Source organism: Diadema antillarum, unplaced genomic scaffold, assembly GCF_040938485.1.
Source record: "Diadema antillarum isolate AM-2024a unplaced genomic scaffold, OU_Dant_1.0 scf00000064, whole genome shotgun sequence".
NCBI classification, from domain to species: domain Eukaryota; kingdom Metazoa; phylum Echinodermata; class Echinoidea; order Diadematoida; family Diadematidae; genus Diadema; species Diadema antillarum.
In genome coordinates this window covers 882,111-904,530 of record NW_027270953.1, presented here as the reverse complement: position 1 = coordinate 904,530, position 22,420 = coordinate 882,111, and the positions used below count along the sequence as shown (strand labels likewise).

Below are 22,420 nucleotides of genomic sequence, written 5' to 3'. Positions count from 1 at the left end.
TAAAGTCACGTCATCTTTTGCAGCAAACTGACCGACCATACAGTTGATACTTGCACCAAAAGTTTGGACACAACCTTCTCATACCTTCTGATAAGTTTGTGGATTCAAGTATTTGGCACCAGAGTTTTGGGGGTTGAAACTACAACAGACAGTCACCATGTTGGCAGCCCAAAAACCCCGGCGAACCCGGGAGTTCACCGGGCCGACTCCTCATGCTGTTGCCATCGTAAGTATTGTACTCGTAGCCTAAATTTCTTCATATTCTGATATTAAAGCTAGGTTAGATTGTTTTTAACAGCACGAATGTACTACCCAAATTATTTGAATTCGAAGAAACTGGAAGGTTAATCTTAACTAAGGGGAAGATGAAGGTTAGACCCATAGACATTTATGACTGATTTCAAGATATTTGTGAGTGGCCATACCCCATGGCATGGGCCAGATTATGGCATGGGTTATTTGATATGCGAACACAAAACTGTAGTAGAGATCCAATTCTAGATGACACATTGACACCAGTTTGCCAGGAGAGTCTATATTTTATATTATAAGTTATAACCTTGTAGAATGAGGGTTTCAGAGACCATCTGCTCTTTTACGAATTCAATGTCAAAACAAGTGAAGTATGGTTGGGTGTTCATAATACCGGACACCTAACGTTTTTCTATCAATAGAAACGTGAACAATCTCACAATTTGCCTGAAATTTGATTCACGTGTGGAGAAAATACTCCGGATTCACAAGCACGCACTGAAAATGCGATCTGAGGTACGCGCTCTTACAACAGATGGCGGCTTCGTTTCATCTTGTTTTTGGATATCTCAGCCATTTCAAAACCGATTTTCATCGAATAAACTTTTGATACCCCTTAGAACTGCATGCTCTTTGACATCTCATAGAGTGGTTTCTGAATATCTCACAAAACGTTAAAAGCTATTAATCTTCACCTCGACCACAACTGTACACACCCTTTAATCATGCGTAGCATATTTTAGGGCATTATTTTGAACACAAAATTAAAGGCCCATTGCCTTCTCATTAACCTCTTCACTTGATAACTTTGGTTGTTTGTTTGCTCGTTTGTTTGTTTGTCACATGGTCATGCTGTATTTGTCATACTATTGTCACATTTTTATGTATGCATGTTTTATTATATAAGGTAAAAAAATAAAATAAAGATACACTAAACCTAGATCTATCTAGTCCTCACTCCAATGACAAGAGTGATAACTACACCACAGTCTAACTTAAAAGTAAAAGTAACAGCACAGTCATACACTTGTACATTCATGATAAAGACCTGAATTTATGTACAGGTGTGTAATTAACGTTCGTGCTCTAAAATTAACTGAGTGTACCTACCCACTGTGCATGACACTGAAATATTTATTCAGTCCTTACTTAAAGTGAAGATTGCATGTTTGTATCTACCATCACTGATAATCACAGAGAGCCAAGATGCCCAGCAAGCTGCCACCAGACCATCTCATCTTGGAGAGGAGAAAGCGTGATGACCAGCGGGAGGAGGCCGAGGCAGTGACCAAGTACAACGCCCTGTGTGACCTCAAGAATGACTGGGAGAAGATCACAGACAGACGCATTCAATCCAACACGGTCAAGAGACGTGTCAAGAGCCTGATGCAGCAGAATGAATTCACACTAGAAGACAGGAGACAGAGGTACATTTGTATGTGATGATCTGAGAAACTTTTTTTTTAAGTCATGTACAGACTTTTTATCAGGTCCAAAAGTCAAGATAATTGCATGGTCATACAATACAGTGCACTCCCGTTATAACGGAATGCTCGGGACCGGCAGTTTTCTTTCGTTATAATGAAATTTCGTTATAACCGAACAAATACAATATATAACGAAAACAAAGAACCACGTGTATATATCATATCATGTTTGCTTAATACTCATCAAACACTGGAAAGCTATGTGAAATGTAATGGGATAACTGTATTACAATTATAAACGCTAGTTTCCCTCAGAAACTATGCGTGACACAAGGAGCGAACACACAGTGAAGTGAAGCGTTCATCCATGCAGAGACGCTACAAATGCATGTTCCGCTACGTATTTTCGAAAGCAATTCGCATTTCGTTATAACGGAGCACATTTCTTTTGTTTTTCTTTGTCTGTGGCGCTCGGAAAAGACTTCGTTATAATGGAAATTTCGCTATAACCGTGTTCGTTACAAGCGAATTTTGTAACATAGATTTTAATGGTGATAATTTTGGGACCAGAAGATTTACTTTGTTATAACCGTGTTCGTTGTAACGGGAGTGCACTGTACTTTCTACAACAGTGAAGATTTATATCAATGTGTATAAAAGAGAAAAATATGTAGACAGTTCTATAACTTTAATAATCTACTTTTCCAATAATGTGCAGATAACTTGAATTTTCTTGTGGCATGATTGATTTTCAAGGTGAATTCCTTTACATAGAAGTGTTGCATGATGGCTACCAAAAAAGGAGACAACTTTTGTGTAGTATGGTAGACTTGCTAACACCATGGCTGTGTGCTGGAAATAGAAAGAATTGATATTGTAACAACATAATGTAACAATATTGATAGTACATCGTAAGTAAAAGATCAAAGATAATGGAGTAATATCATACAACATGAGAAAATATGTGACTCTGCACCTCAAAACAAACAAAAAGTCGCCAGACATGAATTTTAAGGTAAGACCATATTCTGAAAGAGCAGACTTTAAGCTTTAAAATGATGTATAACTCAAATCAAATGGACTCTCCTAACCTATCTAAATATTGGAAAGAAAGCACAAACTCAGGAAAAGTGTGAACTGAGAAAAGAGGCTCTGAAGTACAGTGTCTATTCAAGCGCTTAATCTTTACCAAACCGTGCTGACTGTGCGATGAATGGGACAAAAACAGGAAGTAAACCACCAGAGTAACAACAATGAAGAGATTATCAAATTAAACTGAAATTAAGCATGCCTCATTAACACATTCTGTCCATAATAAATGCCAACTTTCAAAGCAGTAGCACTATCCCTTCAAAAGTTATGAGAGCTGAAAGTGGAAAGTGTGGACAAGGTTTTTCAGAAAGGAAAAAGGGATTCTAAAGACACACCTAATCACACTATTCTACCAAAAATGTTCGCGATAAACTGCTAAAAAACACACTTTCCTGCCCGTTTTATGATACCAAATTTTAGAGTAATGTAAAAGAAGACCCGCTCTTTCAGAAAATATGAAAAAGTCAAGATCGGCTAGGTTGACCCATTTCACTTATTTTCAGTCCTCACGCAAAATCAATGTGTGCGACTTTATGTTCGTTTTGAGGTGCACGGTCACATATGGAAGTTGGTCACCCTGTGAACTCTTCATTGGTATTCAAGAATTTATTTTATTACTGGTACTGGGTTAGTTTTCCAGATAACCCCAGTACAGATATCCTTGAATTTTTCCCCCAGTCTCTTTTTTGAAAGAAGAATAGATAAAACAATGCAACAGAGCATAATGGTATTCATGAATGATATTGTAGAGTTTACCAAGAAGTACAATTATTAACTTCAAACTAGAGCACGTGCAGTAGAAGTATTAAATACCATGTTACATCTGTGGGGCCATATAATAGTGTGTTATCTACTCAATACAGTGAATTTAACTACCTTGTTCATCTAATTTATTCAATTTAATTTATACAGAAAATATAACATTCACAAGAATTTTATATCTCACTCCTCATCTTGAGGATGTTGTGAGATTTGATGTTCATTTGAAATCATACTAACCTGGCTGAACCTTCACAATAACTATCAAGCTTGTTTAATGCACCTACTGTCATATTTCCCACCACACCTACTACCATCCAGGTTACGAGAGCTCCTGGCAGCTGAAGAGGTTGCCTACGTGGCTGAGATGGAGGCCAGCCAAGAGACACTTCTAGAGAGACAAGCCAAGATGAGGGAGAGGGCGAAGTTCCTGAAGGAGAAGAGGGAGACGGAGAGGCTACAGATTGTGGCTGAGAAGTTGGACCAGAAATGGAGGTAGGTAACATAAAAAATAATTTGATTTCGCATATTTCCACAAATTCAGGAATATTAACCTGTTGAGGACGGGCTGATTTTGCTACAACATGCATTTCCCTTTAATAGACACTTGCCCGAGTATACTCAGGACTCGTCCTCAACAAGTTAATTTGCATGTTTTCACGACAGATACACCAATTTCTAAACTTGATCATGAAGTCATAACTATTCATATAAAGGGAACATCTCTGTGATCTTACATAATCAAAAGTACCTAACTACAGTACACTCCATTGTAACGAACATGGGAATGAAATTCTCTGTACAACAAAATAAAAATTCAGGTCCCTAAATGCTCATCTAAATATATCTTTATATACTTCTGTGTTCACATGTAATGAAATTTCAGTATAGTGAAAGAAAACTGCCGGTTCAAAGGACCTTGTTGCAACAAAGTTGTAAAGTGTTTGTTGCAACAAAGTTGTAACTGGAATCACCTGTACTATCAACGATTTGTGCATTTTGTGTCTGTGCAGGGAGGAGTGTGAAGAGCTACGTGCCACCTTGACTCGACGGCACATGGACGAAGTGTGCATGGAGCGCAGCGACCAGCTGGCTACTAAGGCTCGCATCGAGGCGCACGAACGTGAAGTGGAGATGATGTATGCTGACCTGTGGGAAAAGGACAGGCTGGCTAAGGAGGCTAAAGAAGAGAAGATTGCCCAGGCGCAGCATGTTCGTAATCATGAGATGCTGGATGTACTACAGAAGCAGATGGCTGCCATTGATGCCAAGAGGCAAGAAGAAAAGCGGCTGAAGATAGAGGGCGGCAGACTCAGGGTAAGGAATATCTTATCTTTTGACCAGAAGTATTGCAATAGATTATGAGCACTGAGTATTTCACTTGTCGAGCTTGAATGCAGCGAGTTCAGTTAATGGGAGCTTTCACACCATATCCACTGTATACAGTAGTTCACTTACCAGATTTTTGCCTAAAGAGCTAACCTTACTCAAAGCTGACCATGCCTCCAAAAGTTAAATCAGAAATAGACCTTTATACAGACTTAACTTTTGACAAATTTGTGTTTATATCTTAGGTAAATATTTACCACCCTCTAAACTTTTATCACAAAAAGTGCACATTTTATCTACATATTGAAGTTGCATTGAAATAGATTGAACTGCCAAGTAATCATAGAGCAGTATTTTCCAATGCTGATTAGAAATCTTCTGTCTTCAAATATTTTAAGCCACAAATTTGGGGCTTGTTTGTCGGGTATGATGGCAACTCACTATAGAGTCCATGTCCCTTTCGGCTCACAGAAAGAGGAGACAAAGCTACGTAAGCTGGAGGAGCAGCGTGCGTTGGCCGAGAAGCGAGCCCTGCAACGGGAGATGCGAGAGGGTCTGGACCAGAATGTGAAGCTGAAGGCCAAACGCATGGCCAACGAAGTCCAGGAGGAACTGGCCTTGGACATGAAGATCTTGGAGAAACTCCTGGAAGACTCCAGGAATGAAGCTATGGAGATCGCCCAGAGAAAGGTGGGAAGATGTACCATGATATCATCTTTAAAGTCCTCTTTTCTATTGCTTCTGAGTTTTGAGTTTTTGGATAAACATCAAACAAAGGATCATAACACAGAGCTTTCTTACGGCCTGCTGCGATGTTATTATCGAACGTAATTGATTCAAGCAGAAGGAAAGCAAAACAGGAAAATCTTTAAAAATGTGTTCGTTAACTCTTTATGTGCCACGTTCACACGCCCGGCTCAGTCGACAGCATGCCAACTTCGCATATTCTGGGCAAACGCACAAAACCACCCTAACCTATTGGTAAATCACTAAATGCCACAGTACAATGTGAATGTTTCTCACAATTCCATTCCTGTCACATGTAGCTTACCTTCTATGTGGTGATTGACTATCAAGTGGTGCTCCCTTCTTGTTTTGCAAGTAAATTCTAAGATTCTGACACTGTTTTGTGTGCAAAAGTCATGCCTCTAAACAATATTGTAGATACTGGTCATATGACAGAAAAAAACAATCATAGATTGTCATACAGTTTACATCACAGCAAAGCTTGGTATTTTCTCTAAAACGTTGCTCATTACGTGTCCAGGATAACATAAATCTATAAAAGTTACATTGATTTGAAAAACAGAATGTTTTTCCAAAGCAGTGCTACGTTGCTATATCAGAATAATGTGGCATGCGTGGGCTTTTCACCATGGCACATAAAGAGTTAAAAAATTTTGAATAGCTATTGGATAATTAATGTGTCCAAGACTGTGTCCTCAGTAATTGCAATAGAACATAATCACATACAACCATCATGAGGCTAATTATCACTTCATTCACAAATGTTTTGTGTTTGAGCGACTGTAGAAGCATGTCATGCAAATATATGGGTTTTTTACTAGTCAGAAATATTGCTTGTGGAGATTTTTGTTTCGATTTGTATGCTGATTCATGTTTCATTGATTATCAGTATGCTAGCTTTAATTAGCATCATAAAACTCATATCAGGTTCTTTTTTTGTCTTATTTGCTTGTGTCATATCCTAAACCACACATCAAAATGTGTCTTTCATTCAAAGTATGTGTTATTAATTTGCATTATGTTACTCCAATATCCTTCTATTTCTCAATCTCTTTCTGTCTTCCTCTATCCTACTATCTCTCTCCATGTCCACAAAAACAAACAAACAAACAAACAGAAAGAGTTGCGGGAAGAGGACCAGCGCTACCGTCAGTACCTCAAGGACCAGATGCTGATGGAGCAGGAGCGGGAGGCGGAGATTGACCGCATGATCTCATCAGAGGTGGAGCGTCAGTGGCAGAAGCGGCTGGCTCAGTGGGCCAAGGAGCGCAAGGCTCGCAAGAGGCTGATGGAAGAAGTGTTAGCCATCCGCCAGCAGCAGGTGACAGAAAGACGTAAGTCCGCAAGACAATGTGGTTTCAGTTGTATGACATACAGTATCACTACTTGCTGTAGAAAGTCATACAGAGTTCACAGTGAGAGCTGGAGACCATGTGACCCTCTGCAGAATGCAAATGATGAAAATATTAGTATCATAGCATCGCTGGGGCGATAAGACCTCGTATCTCAAATTTAGGTGAAAATGACTTTTTGGATTAATGGTCAGATAATCACTTAAGTGATGTCCTGTCCAAATCCTAGCTGCCTTACCCCCCAAAATTAAGCCACCACGGCAAGTCAAAGGAAAGGCTCTCCCATATGATAAAGTACTTTGGCTGCTGTGTTTTTTTACTCTCCTGAACATTTGACATTTTGTAGATACTAGGTCTTGTCTCCCCAGCAACAAAAGTTAATTCAACTTGAAAAACAAAACAAAAAAACTTTAAGCACGACAGGTAGATGAAAAGTCCAGCCAGGTCAAGTGGAATGCCTAGTTGTCATATGCAAGAAACTATTTGAAGTGATACACAAATATTTGTTTAAAAATAAGTTTAGTAAGTCTAAATTTTTTCGAAAATGATATGTTATAAGGGAAAAAAAAAACTATTATAGAGGTCCAAATTTTATGCACAATTTTTTCTATTTCTTTGCCTTTCTGTCTAACCCCTATCTGTGTGTCCTGTTTCTCTCCATCACTCCTCTCCAGTTGCTGCCAATGCCAAGGCCCAGGAAGAGCTGGCCAAAGAACGGGCCGAGATGCAGGCAGCCATGGAGGAACACCAGCGACTGGAGGATGAGAAGCAAGTCCAGGTCCTACGGGCCAACAGGGAATATGAGCAGGACCTCCTGGCCCAGATGGACTACACTCACCGCCAGGAGGAGCACGTGCGGGATGAAGAGTACCGAGAATATCTCCAGGGTCTGGAGACGGAGGCTCAATACCAGGCTAAGCTGAAGGAGGCCCTCGCTAGGCCAATCATTGACAAGGCACACCCCATGAGGAGAAAACATATGATGGCTGGGAAGCCCCTGTAAAGTTATCATGTCTACAGACTAATAGATTAATGTCGGCGTGCCTCATTTAGCCATGGGGGTTACTGCACTGTAGCTCTTATGCCTTAAGGTACCTTCTTGACGTTACAAGAAGTTGTTGTGGAACCATGTATGCTTCATTCAAAGCAGAGCATGTAGATGGCCAACAGATAAATGATCCCCTTGTTGAGTTTTTTCTTCAGATTGAAACATTGAGTTTGTAGGAGGCTTGTATTCTCATCCCTACTTTAAAAAAAGAAACAAAAAAAGGAGAAAAAATAATTTGTAGTTAAATGCAACTTCAAAATGTTTGTCTTGTCACTTTGCTATAAAAATTTGTAAGGAACTTTGTGAATTGACGAGACCCGAGAATTTTAAAAGCATGGAAAAAACAGAATGTTCTTGCAAATTAATTTAATTTTGCTAACAAGTTTAAAGCTGGTATGGTTTTCTTGTGTCTGTATGATCACGGTTGAATAAAGAGTGATTTCTGATGTGTCAAAGATAAGAATCGTGGAGTATATGTGAAAGCCTTGTCAAAATGAAACTCATGACAGAGTTCATATTACTTTGTTGCATGGTAACTGTACTGCATTTGATTTTGTAATTGATTTCTATTTACATTGTGAAATGTACATGGCTCTATTGTATATTTGCATATATCATCTGACTTTGTGTAAATTTGTATCAAATATTAAGAGATGTCTAGGGAGATTTTAAGAGACATTCAAGACATTCTATCTCTCTCTCTTTTTTTTTCAACAAATGAAAATGTTCGTTATGTTCATAGATTTTGGCGTTTATTCTTACCAAGGGTGTTTGATTCAAGGTTGATTTTCTAAACCTTACATCACCATCTGCCCACTGAAACAGCAAGTTTATCATTTTAACTGTATATGCGGTGTATTTCACAGTGTTCTTACTTCCGCGCATTTTGCAAGTGGACTGATGCAGATGAAAATAACATCTCAAAGTAAGGCAAAACTTGCATTTGTGCATGTCAGTATGATATAATCACTGTTATCTGCTGGCTTGAGTGATGTGTCACATGCAGACACACAATTAAAATTTGCATGGACTAGAGTTGAACTTTCTTTGTGCATCCTATCCAATGGTACATAAAATTGTGCAAATGTGGCTTGAACTAACCAAAAGGAGATCACCCAGCCTAGATGTGATCTCGAAGTTATATAACACTTCATATGATGACTGGAACATTTCTTCTATACCCTGTCCAATTTTTGTTCCTGTGGCTTTCTTTCTTTCTTGTTACTTTCATTTGATGTTCTTATTTATAGCCAGAAGTGTGTTCAAAAGGTAACATGGTATACATGTCAGTTTAGGTTAAAGAAATTTGATTTGAAAGTGTCCATATGAATTTAGTGGGTCATATGCCAAAGTTTGCTGTTGTATTAGCATAGACAACATGCTGATCGGCAGTTTAACGAATCCATTGAAAGAAGTCATTCATACCCCTATACATCAGACTAAATATTCAGCAGGTTCAATGTATATTTCAATAGGTAGTACATGTATTATATTTTTGTGGCGCATTTCTGCATCCATGTACATATAATTTCCAAAAGAGTTCCACATTTCTCATGCATATATAGATTCTTCAGTTTGCTTGAAGTATGTTTTATGGGACCTGGTATGAGAGACATCAGACTCGCATAAATTCATTTTCTTGGGTTTTGTATACATCTTTTCTGGCCAAAGATAATGTAGAATAAGGCTGGTTGTGTCCGTCCATATTTGTTGATATTTGTATATTAAAATGAATTAGAAGTATACAGTATTTGTTTCTGGCCTGAGCTGTTTTGATGGCATCAGTTCCAAGCCAGAAGAGAGCCAACACAGCACACAGACTTCTTTAGTTCCTGTCAAGTCTTGTTCTAAACCAACTGCAGGTTGATTAAGATTTCTATGTACAGGTGTAGGGAACATAATACAAATTCTATGAGATGGATTTGCAACACACTCACAAAATAGAATGTGTAGACTTGTATTCAAAAGACAGCATGTAAATAGTGTATTGTATATACATATGATATGTCATTTTCTGTGGATATTTGGTCAGGAAATTGAAGTAAAACATGTATGGAAATGTTATCCAAGAAAATGCATTAATTTGTGTGTTGTTTGTTTGTTTGGTCTTTCACATAAAATTTTATTTCATTTTTTGAGGACGATGCCAGTTTTTGAGATGTAAATATTTGTCATGATGGAAATGTTGAACGTTCTTCCTTAAATCAATATATATATATATTACATAATGAGCCTAACATTAAGTCACACCATAGGCATAGCTGTCCATGAACATTCACAGCAACTTTTGAAACCAATCCTGGAAATATTGAACAAAATTGTTAAAAGGTGCTTACTTAGCTGTACAATATTAAAATCAAACTGAATGTTTGTGTGTATGTGAGCATGTGTGTATGAGTGTAAATAGTCAAAAGTAGATAACCAAATTGGATAGTAGTTCCCCCTTTCTGTTATGTTTGGGTTAATATAGCCAATAACCTTTGGACAACGAATTTCACTAGCAAAATGCACGTAAACTGGTACAAAAGAAACGAGTTACAATGAAAACAAAATGAATGACTCTTCACTTAGTCATTTGAAACGAAGAAGAAAATTATATGATAGACTTACGACTTGTTTGCATGCCTATTCTGACATATCATATGTGAGGATAATTGACACATTAACTCAAGTACAGTTAACTACGAGTATCAAAGTAAGCAAAAGTTCTCACTGAATCAGAGGATGCATTTATCAACTCAGTTCTGTCGCAGAATTATAAGATTGCCAAACAACTCTCAGGGAGTTTTTTGCAGTTGATTAACACAAAGTTGCTTCGATTAATGGGATTAGACACATATTTCCGAATCACCGAAAAAGAAAAGTGTGATCGCAAACGCGTTTGAGCCAAAAACGCGTTTCTGTAGAGTTCTCATCAGTCAAACAAAAAATGGAGCTGCGTAGTGACAAGGCCTCCTAGTCTACTCATGAGGATCTCGATGAGTTAATAAACGCAACAACTCGAGAAACGCAATCCGAAAGGCGTTTGCAAACGCGTTCTGACGGTGGGTATTGAAATGTGTTTCAAATATGGGAAAGTTGGAAAAGCAGCCAGAGATCAATGAATTTTCAAAGTAATACTTCAAGCAAATCTTCCATCTTTTTCTTTTCTGCACAGCTTGTCATTAGTATTGGTTAACCCCGCCCCTCATGTACCACCACTACTACCATCACCACCACAACACATACATTCACACACACACATCAGTACATGCATAAAAAGAAAATGAGATCTTGTGATACAACACAGTTGGGTTTTTTTTTTATCAAACAAGAAATGGATAAATAGCGATTTTAAGCAAAGTAACAAATAGCGATTTGTGGGTTTTATAATGATTACCAACGTGTTATAGGGCGAGAAAGTACACTGGCATTATCAATGTTTAAGACTGATTGCAAACCTGCCATTTTAAACTTTTTATAAAAAGTCCATCACCAGACACTCAAAATAAAACTTTCCAGTTTTACCTCACTTGTTACATAACACAGGGTGTTCTTGAGGTTATGATTAAGAATATCCGAAAATTTCTTATTTTTTAAAAGCTTAATCGCAAATATCTCAAATTAACACAACAGAGTTATCTCCTTTGGCAATAAACCTTTCACTTGAATAGGACTTTGATATGATATTGAATAATGTGGAATGTGAATAGACTTTGTTCCAAAACGGATGCTATAGAATAGCCGCATTTTGTTTTGAAATAAGCAAAATTTATGGAAAAATGTAAATTCATTGCTCAACAATCATCAAAACGTTTCAATGATAAGAAAAACGGAGTTCAGAAGAAAACACTGGCATATGCTTGTTGTTGTTGTTTTAATTTTAAGGCGTGTATCATTCATTAATATGAATATTCATGAATATGCAACCATTTTAAGAGTAGGCTCCAAACAAACCAAATTCATTGTCTGAATTCAATTTTAAAACCTTTGTAAGTTTTGTTGTTTTTGTTCACAAGAAAGCAGTGTTGTCTGAATGAGGTCAAAGTAAATCGATTAATAATTTTTTCAAGCGAGTACTAAAAATATATGATACTGTACTAGTAATCATTCATTTCTAGTCAAAGAAAACACGTCATCGTATGTTCGCCGATTCATATCATGTATGATAACAAACAACGTTGTAGCGCCCTCTATAGTTTATTTCAGACTAAGTTTTTAGCCAAGTACTAGTATACTGAGTTGAATACTAGCATACAGTAATTTATTTCAAAGGCTGGACTCTGTTGTTTAGCACTCAACCATAATAATTATCAGATGAAGGTCGTTGCAAAAAAAAAAAAAAATCCATTTAACTTTTGGTTTCGAAGTGGGATTAATTTGGTTAAAGAATATGTTCTTATTGTCCCCTCTGTTTTGGTGTGTTGTTAAAATGTCATCTCTGTATTTGATTTATGATTTGTTTTTCTTTTTATTCTCGTGGTGTAATTCGAGTTGTAAAACCTTCGTAAGATTGATGTGGTTGTCTGCCACCGGGCGCACATTGACTACCGGTAGTAGTCTCGGTTATTCTTCAGCATGCTAAATTACAGCCTCGTACCTCCTTGGCTAAACTCAGGAAAGCATTGTTTGTCACGCACATAAACACAAGTCTTTGATCGTCAAGGAAATTGCTAAAATCTGACAATGATTATTATTAAAGGGGACCTTCGTGATCAGGAAGAAATCAAATTTGCTACCGATTTCCTTCCTGACAATAAGTCTATTGTCATAAAATGTGTTCATATCAACACCTCTATTCCAGTCATTTTCTCTTTGATTTCATCCAATCCAAACATTGCCCCGTGGCCGCACCGTCACAGAGTCAAAATATGACATTTTAATGCAAGGAGTCACTCTGCTCTTTCAATTTATGAGCAAAATATTGCGATTTTCTCCGGGTAAAGACAGATTAATTGTTCAGTGTTTATTTTCTTTTTGAGGTATCCGAGAAGTGGTTTCTGTCATGGAATGCATCTTTTGTAGTTGTATTACTATTTTGCAATTACAATATTTTCCACTAGAATGTGGATGGGAAAACATAATCTGAATGGTCAGATATGGTTCAAACACCTTCCTGTTCAATAGAGATTGATGTCAATATAGATTCTGGTAATAATCAAATGAACACATTAGAGATAAGAAAGGATGACTTTGGATGTGACTTTTATATTGTATTTGATATCATATTATACATATATATATATATATATATATATATATATATATGAAGGGTTTGTTTGCAAAAACCGATAAGTCCATTTTTGAAGATTTTAAAGTACGGTCTCTGTCATAAAGTACAAAATAATACCTTTTAAATGATATATTGGTAACTACATATAAAGGTACATTTTTGAAGTTATGGTCAAAAGAAGCAAAAATTTTCTTATCATTCTCTTTATTTTTCTTGACCTTTAACCGCAAATATCTCCATTTGGCAAATATGGACTTATCGTTTTTGCGAACAAATTCTTCATATATATATATATATATATATATATTGTGGCGAATGTGGCTTTAAATTTCTTTTTTTTTGTCTGTTTGTTTAGTGTGTAGATTACTTTTATTTTCCTCACCCCGTTCGTGTAGTACACTGTATGCACTTTTAATTCACGGTAGGTTTTACCATATTTCACAAACACTATTATGTATGTGTGGGACTATAGTAATGACGAATGTTCAGAATAATGGCAAGATTGTACTTACTTTGACGTTTAGAATCTTGTTATGGCTTGAGCTGACATGAAGATCGTTTTGGAAAGATGATAATTTCCGGATATTCCAAGTATTTCGATAAGAAATTGCTATGGTTTTAGCAATTTTACTGTGTTTAGATACTGCACGAGTGATCGTGTCAGCTTAGTTCAAAATCACGCTCTTTCCCGCTGCGTATGCGTGATTGTACTTTCAGCCAATGAACGCTTCGTATTTTTATAGTTGTCAAGAGAGGGCGTGGCTTAGGTGACTTTTATCACTGCAGGACAGGGTTGGCCCCTGGATAAACCCTGGATAGCTCCGATAGTAAACCGTGAAACCCGTCACGTTGTCATGGTATAAATAGGAGCAGCAGAAGATGAAATTTTGCCATTCTCATCAGCTGACTATCTTCTGAAGTTGTTATCCCCCCCCCCCCCCCCCCCTCCTCTTTTGCTGGTTCTTGAGGCTGTACAGAAGCCAAAGTAAGTACTAAAAGACTTCCATAGGTTGTCAAATATTATTAAACAGGAGATATTGCAAATATGTCTAGATGGATTATATGATAGAGGTCTTGATGACCTAATAGATGAGATGAAGATGTTTATATTTTTGGTCTTGATGACCTTGGAGTTCTTGGATGTTGATGTTAGTGGTCTTGATGACCAGTGACCTTGCACTGATGATGCTATAGATTTTATGAATGTTTCAAGTTTACTTGATTCAATGTGATAGAATGTTTTTAGTATTAGAAGAGAGGAAGATAGATATGACAAGTCAATACTGCATCTTAAAATGATGACATGGAAGATATTTGCGTTCGTAATGTGATTTCCAAGACAAGAGTCAGTTTTGATGTATGCGCTTTTATACTGGCTTTATAATTCCAAATTTTATGCGAAGCTGTAAATTAAACATGGTTCAGGTCAAGCTGACAGGTAGGCCGACTGCCAGTGGCGGCCGTGTTTCTTGGTCCATATTCGAGTCAAGGAGATCACAGTACGAGAATTTATGTCTAGAAAGTTATGAACAAATTAGTAGAAAGAACGGAACAAGTAAAATGATTCATAAGACTTATTTTTTTCACATTTATTTGACAACAAACAGCACCTAACCATGTGGAGGCATAGACGATGGAGGGTTAGGGGTGTTACGTAATTATTTGAACTTTTTGGCAATGTACCATAAAATACAAATACAATGAATTCTCAATATCATTATGGTACATTTTCTGACGTTGTTACGTCAACTTACAAGTAAATTCATACGCCAGAGTATCTCAGGATAGGATATGTAGAGACAGGAATATAATTTGGAATTGTATACTGCATTGAACAAATAGATTATTTTTAGTGCATGCAAATTTTATATGTATTTGAGAGTACACGGTACTCAGTATCTGTCATTAGAAAATGACAGCACCTAGGTTGTGAATGATGAGTCAGTGATACATTGTTAGATACCCCCCCCCCCCCCCCCCGACCTTTACCAACATCCCGACTTATTACATTGTACGTGGACAACTGTTCATCGTGAAGTAACAATCCTGAACAAGGAACGTTACTGGTACCTGTGCAGAGTTATATCTATCAACGGGTCATCGTGCATTATACAGTAACAATCCTGAACAAGGAACGTTATTCGTACCGGTGCAGAGTTTCCCGCCTGCGTACACAAGCATCCATCGAATAGTCTTCATGTTCATACAATGACAATCCTGAATAAGGAACGTTATTTGTACCTGGCGTCAGAGTTACGGTATCTCATCTAGTAAGCAGTGTTCATCATCCCTATTATAACAATCCTGAACAAGGAGCGTTATCTGTACCGGTGTAGAATTCTCTCATCTGACAAAGCCGCTGGTCAACATGCATCGTACGGTGACAATCTTGTGTAAAGAACGTCACGTGCACCAACGCAGAGCTGTACTGACTTGTGCATTTTACTGTAACCCCTCTATTAGGTACCACTGTCTTCGTTATGAAACCTTTTGACCTTGACCTATGACTGAATTGACTTTCTCATGTTAAGATGAGAAATTGATGACATACGATGTAGTCATCCGAGTTATTCCCCCCCCCCCCATGCATTTCGAGAGCATTGACTCTAGTCGTATTTGTAGTATTGTTATGGATCTATTCATTGAAATGTGCGGAACTAAAACGTGACTCGTGACAGAACAGAATAGTGTGAGATTATTATAATGAATTCTATTCCTGACATACAAGTTTTTACATATATCACCAAAGGTGAAGAATATTTTAAATTGTCATGGACCAGGTTGAACACAGAACGTTGTGCTAGGAATAAGCCTTTATAAGTGAGCAACATAGGAGGTAAAATCTCGAGGCTGTGTTTGCTTAGGAGAACGTATAAAATACTGGTAGTTGTATCAGATCAACGGAACGACTGATAAACTCATAATAGTATTGGGCAGGAAGAGTGCCAGTTCGAATCCCAGTAGAGACGGTGGAGTGGTCGGGTACGAGTGGAGGAACGTAATATTATTTTTGGAGAACCGGTTAACTAGGTGCTGGCGCTTAAGTTGGAGAGAGAAGGTTTTGAAGAGTTATAGAGAAACTATCCTAGTCACTTGGATTGAATTGTTCGGAAGACCGACGAGTATATGTAATAGGCCCCTCGGAGCACGGCAATGGTTATGAAGGATAGATACAATTTAGGTGAAAGTCACAAGCCCAAACGTTGATAGTGTCATTATTTATGTACGAGTCTATGATTTTGGTATTATTTCTTCTGAGTTCCATAGAGCCGAGTCACAACCGCACTTAGGGTAAAGTAAAGTAGGTATTAAGTAAGTAAGAGTACTAAGATTTTGGAAGTTGTACATACAACTGTAAATACGTTAAACTGTAAATACGTTAATAAAGCACATTTGCATTGGATTGAGAATTACTCAAATTTTCCAGTTTCCAAACAGACAATTCTATCACTGTACTTGCCTGGTCATGCTGTGAGTGTGATTGTTTGGTCGTGTGAGTTGAGAAGTCCATGTCTTGTGCTGTGTCAGTTGTATTGAATGCATGATGTGAAAGCATAAGAAGTAGTTTTAGTACGTACGGTATGGTAATTAATAATTTCAAGTACAAACGTTCGCCTTCAACGAACGGCCCCCCATCGAAGTTTGGATGCCTTGTCAAGTTACATGAGGAGGCTGTTGGTTAGGAACTAAGGAAATTCTATGCAATAGAGGAAAACAAGGGGAGCTGTCTGAGTGTGTGTTCGATTGGCAATGTGTGACGATGATGATGATCAGACTGCTCGATGTTCAAGCACGTGTGTACATATGCATGTGTGCATGAATGCGTGTGTGCATCTCGAGCATGTTCTGTTGAATCTAATGACTTATGCACGGTGAACAATTAGTTATCATAGAATGTCAGATCGTGGTTGTCAAACATTAGCAACTTCTTAGAAACAGAACTCACCATTTACTTGAACAGATGTATACTGCAAATTTTCATATAATGGTTGAATTACGGTGAGTTAGCTCAGAAATTTGGCACCATGACGAGTTCGGCCGTAGTAGGTTCACACAGTCACAGCTACAGACCACAGATTGAATAGCTAGCACATGTATTAAAGGGCGCCAGCTCTAGCCAATCAGAGCACTTGTAGCATTGAGAGAGGTAAAGCTGAGTTTGGCGTTTGGCTATTGGTTGAGCCTGTAGTTGCTATTCTAGCTGGATGACAACCACCCCCCCCCCTCGTATTTGATTTCCTCAGAGTTTCTTTGTGTTGTATTGATTGACATTCACTTATTGTCTTTCGATAAGGATTCATACCCCTGAAAAGTATGTGGTGGCAGCAAGTTACGAAAGGAGGTTTATTAATGGTTGAGTGGCTCATCAGACAATCTTATTTCTTTACATAGGGGCCAACAACAAACCCCCTCCTCGCGTCACATTTTGGTGGCAGCGGTGGGATTGCCTAAGTATAAAACCGCTGTATGGTGAGATATATCTACTGTGCTTTACGGTGGGATTGATTTACTTGTTGTAAAAGGCCACTGTGCAGTGTGATAGAATACATGTTATAAGAACACTTTACAGTGATATTTAGTAAATTGAGATGTGTGTGAAGAAGGATTGGTGTGTCTCAGTGTTGTTGCCAGTATTTTGTTGCAACTAGTAAGCTGATGACGTTGAGTGACTTGAGGTCCAGGCTAGTACTTAGTGAACAGTAAGAGTCTGTTTGTCTGGAGTTTAGTCAGTTTGAAGTAATGCAGTGTGCAGACAAGGTTACGCTGTAGGTACTGTCAAAGTTGGATATGTCACGTTTAGAGTCTATCAGTTAGTAGAATTGCGCAAACCAGGCAAGTGGTTGGAGTAACACCAATAGTTTTACATACATAGCAAGGTAGCAAAATTACAAACAAATTTGATATGAAATACTAGTAAGTACATTATTATAGTAGCATAGCTGTATGTAAATAAGAGCAACTGTAGTGTAAGCTAGTAAAGGAGTTCTACTCCTTTTCACATTGACATTGTAAGAGATACTCTGGCTTTAAAAAAAAAAAAAAAAAACCATAAACATTTCGGGTTATCTTTGAATTCAAACCAAATAACAGTTAACATGGATAGTGAAAACCGTCAAAAAGCTGCTGCAGCGATGGCAGAGCTAGCCGCTGGTGATCAAGCAATCTCACAAAACACTCCAAAGCAATGGACTGCTGACCAAACTGATCAAGAGATAGTAGTCACACAGGAGTATGGAGATGCAATTCCGCCAGTTCGACGACGAGTTTTCAGTCCACGTGCACTTCAAGAGATGCCCGAGTATGTTTCTAGTCAACCGTCAACTGTAGCGATGGAGCAACTACCTGTGACTGTGGGTAATCATCACAAAGATGTGCTGCCAGAGAAGTTTGGTGGAAAGATTCCCTGGGCCGATTACAAGAGACACTTTGAAGTATGTATGAAGTTAAACAGATGGACGAATGCAGAAGCAGGCCAGTATCTCGCAACGCGACTTCATGGACCAGCCATCAAGGTGTTGAATAACCTGCCCATTGGAGATTCAATTTTGTACACTGAACTAGTAGCGCATCTTGAGCGTAGGTTTGGACCTGGAGAACAGGCCGAGAACTTTCTGATGGAGTTGAGACAGAGACGTCGACGCAAAGATGAGTCAATTCAGCAACTTGGACAGGCGATTCGCGACCTCACTGCCCTGGCATATCCTGAGATGAGTACCATGGCAAGGGAGCGATTGGCAAAGACTCACTTCTCCGAAGCAATAGACGAGGCCGAGATTCGTGCTGGCATTTTCCGTGCTAATCCAGTGACACTTGATGACGCTATTCGAGCAGGCTTAGCGACAGAGTCGTTTATGAAGGCTGAGCGAGCTCGTGAACGATACCGCCCTCCCCGTCCAGTTCGTGCTGTGGAAAGCAGCATCCAGCCTGCATCTGTTGACATGAAGACAAGAAGCGAAATTGATGAGCTCAAAGCAAGTCTGAATGAGATTATGCAGATGATGAGACAAATGAACAAGAACACTAGTAGTGATACCAATGTTCGTGAGTATGCATGCTTCAATTGTGGACAAAAAGGTCACATGGCTAGACAGTGTCCGAAGTTCAGACAGGGAAACGGCAAGAGGCCTTTCCAGCGGATCGTGGATCGGTCAGTCCAGCGACAAGATCCGATGGCTTAGAAAGAGACAAGCGTCATCCAGCAACTATCTGCACAGTTAACGTGATTACAGAAGGCATGTTTGTGACAAGTACTGTAGAAGGAACAGATATTAGATTTCTCATTGATACTGGGTCAACTATCACAATAGTCTCCAAGTCAGCATTTCGAGAGCTAGAAAGTCAACCTGTCATTTGTGAAACAAGCACACAGTTATGTCAAGCTAATGGATCTCCTATCATAGTTTACGGTGAAGCAGTCGTGAATATGCAAATAGGAGCGACCCAGCATACCACAAGCGTCATAGTAGCTGATATCGAGTATGATGGAATACTTGGGATGGATTTTCTGCTGCAGACAAATTCAACTATTGACTGTGATAATCTGCAACTGACAATCAAAGGTGAATGCATTGAATGCACAGACTCAAGTGGAAATTGTCATGGCACACACAAGACTAATGCAACAAGACAAGTGCCAAGTCATTTACCTGAATTTCTCGCCGACTTGTACAACAGAGCATTGCCCAATCTACCAGATGACTGCCATGAATCAGTAGCCGATCTTCTAGCCAAGTATGAAGACACATTCTCCAGAGGTGATCATGACATTGGTCGTACAGATATCGTACATCACTCCATCCACACAACTTGCAGTGCACCGATACGACAGCATCCACGCAGACCTCCTATGGGACAAAGAGAAGAAATAGAAAAGCAGGTTACTGACATGCTTCAAAGAGGGATTATCAAACCATCCAACAGTCCTTGGTCATCACCAGTAGTGCTTGCTAACAAGAAAGATGGAACAAAGCGATTTTGCATCGACTATCGACAACTGAACAAGTACACTGTTAAAGACTCATTCCCCCTCCCTCGTATTGATGAATCAATTGATTCACTTGATGGTGCCGAGTACTTTTGCACTCTTGACCTCGCTTCTGGGTATTGGCAGATCCCACTAGATGAAGATGCAAAACTCAAGTCAGCGTTTGTAGTTACTGGTGGTCTATACCAGTTTGAAGTGATGCCATTTGGCTTATGTAATGCACCGTCAACGTTCGAACGGTTAATGGAAACTGTCATGGTAGGCTTACAATGGAAAATCCTCCTGATTTATTTGGATGACATCATAGTGTTTGGCCCCTCAGTAGAAGAAGTAATAGCGAGACTTGAAATCGTTCTACAGAGACTGCAAGCAGCCAAGCTCAAGCTCAAACCCAAGAAATGCTTTCTATTCCAGAAAGAAGTACTTTATCTGGGACACAAAGTATCAGCAGATGGTGTGAGCACAGATCCAGCCAAGACTGAAGCTGTACGAAATTGGCCGCAACCAACCAATCCAACTGACGTGAGAAGTTTCTTGGGTCTAGCATCTTATTACAGGCGGTACATTAAGGACTTTGCGAGTATTGCCAAGCCCCTTCATGTTCTTACAGAGAAGAATCACAAGTTTGAGTGGACTAATGAGTGCGAGCAGGCATTCACACTGTTGAAAGAGAAGTTGACTACAGCTCCAATCCTCGCGTACCCAAGACTAGGTGTAGAGTACCTACTCGATACAGATGCCAGCAAGTTTGGCATAGGTGCAGTGTTGAGTCAAGAAAGAGATGGACATGAGAGAGTTGTAGCTTATGCCAGCAGAACATTGAGTAAACCTGAACAAAACTACTGTGTGACCAGACGAGAGTTGTTAGCTGTTGTAACTTTCCTGAAACATTTCCGTCACTATCTTTATGGTCAGCCTGTCACAGTTCGAACTGATCATGGTGCACTGAGGTGGCTCATGAAATTCAAGAACCCCGAAGGACAAGTAGCACGATGGCTAGAGGTAATAAGCCAGTATTCACTCACCCTTGAGCACCGACCCGGACGAGTTCACATGAACGCAGATGGTCTGTCGCGACGGCCATGCACACAGTGCGGACGACTGGAAGACGTCTGTGAAAATAAGCAGTAGAGTAAATTAGTGATGTAATGTGTAGTATGTAGATAAATATTAACTGTATTGTATTTGGTATACATTTATACAGTACTGGTATGCTTAACTGATGGACTGCTGTAGCTGAGAATACAGAGTGACAATGGATACTGAATCTGAGCTTGTCAGCAGAATACAAGCAATTACTATTTCGCCAGGTATTACCACTGATGACGTAAGGAAGGCTCAATTACAAGACAGAGACATAAAGCATATTTTGAAGTGGAAAGAAGAGAGAATAGAGAGACCAGCATGGGCAGAAGTGTCAAGATTTTCGTCAGCTGTTAAGTCCTACTGGGTAAACTGGACTCTACTAGATGTTCGAGATGGAATTCTCATGCGCAGATGGGAATCGGATGATGGTAAAGAAGTTAAGTGGAAAACTGTACTTCCACGTGCACTACGACAAACAGTACTCACTGAACTTCATGGCTCGAACACAGCATGTCATCTGGGAGTAAACAAGCTATTACATAAAGTGCAGCAACGCTATTATTGGGTCGGCTTGTCTGCAGATGTTAGGTCAGCCGTTCGAGAGTGTGTAGTTTGTGCAAGACTAAAGAACCCCCCAAAGAGATCAAGAGCCCCATTACAGACATATACAGTAGGTGCACCCCTTGAAAGGGTAGCGATGGACATTTTGGGTCCACTTCCAGAGACAGATCGTGGTAATCGATACGTACTTGTGGTTGGAGACTATTTTACTAAATGGATCGAGTCGTACCCTCTCCCCAACCAAGAAGCAGAAACAGTGGCCCGAGTATTTGTTGAAGAATTTGTATGCAGATTTGGAGTGCCTAAAGAATTGCATACCGACCAAGGAAGAAATTTTGAGTCTGCTCTGATGGGAGAAGTATGTAAACTCCTTGGTATCAAGAAGACTAGAACATCTCCACTACATCCTCAGAGTGATGGCTTCATCGAGAGATTCAACCGTACTTTGCTTACCATGGTTGCATCTATCCTCGACGTGGACCGGAACCAAAGCGACTGGGATGAACGAATTCCATATGCTATGCTAGCATACCGCACCTCCGTGCAAGAGTCTACCAGCGAATCTCCAGT

At 39.1% G+C, this 22,420-nt stretch overlaps 1 protein-coding gene and 1 long non-coding RNA gene across 2 annotated transcripts; one reads left to right on the top strand and one right to left on the bottom strand.

Moving 5' to 3' along the window:
- Window positions 1-8,194, top strand: LOC139716325 (cilia- and flagella-associated protein 53-like). The gene is made up of 7 exons (XM_071627881.1): window positions 1-226; window positions 1,450-1,679; window positions 3,852-4,025; window positions 4,544-4,847; window positions 5,331-5,549; window positions 6,724-6,940; window positions 7,633-8,194. The coding sequence occupies exons 1-7, from the start codon at window positions 158-160 to the stop codon at window positions 7,959-7,961; spliced, it is 1,542 nt and encodes a 513-aa protein (XP_071483982.1). The 5' UTR covers window positions 1-157; the 3' UTR covers window positions 7,962-8,194.
- Window positions 8,195-19,694: 11,500 nt separating this feature from the next.
- LOC139716324 (uncharacterized) lies at window positions 19,695-22,420 on the bottom strand. Its single transcript, XR_011709888.1, has 3 exons — window positions 22,304-22,420; window positions 21,229-21,315; window positions 19,695-20,063 (listed from the first exon to the last, which is right to left on the bottom strand). It is a non-coding gene; the product is annotated as an uncharacterized lncRNA (long non-coding RNA).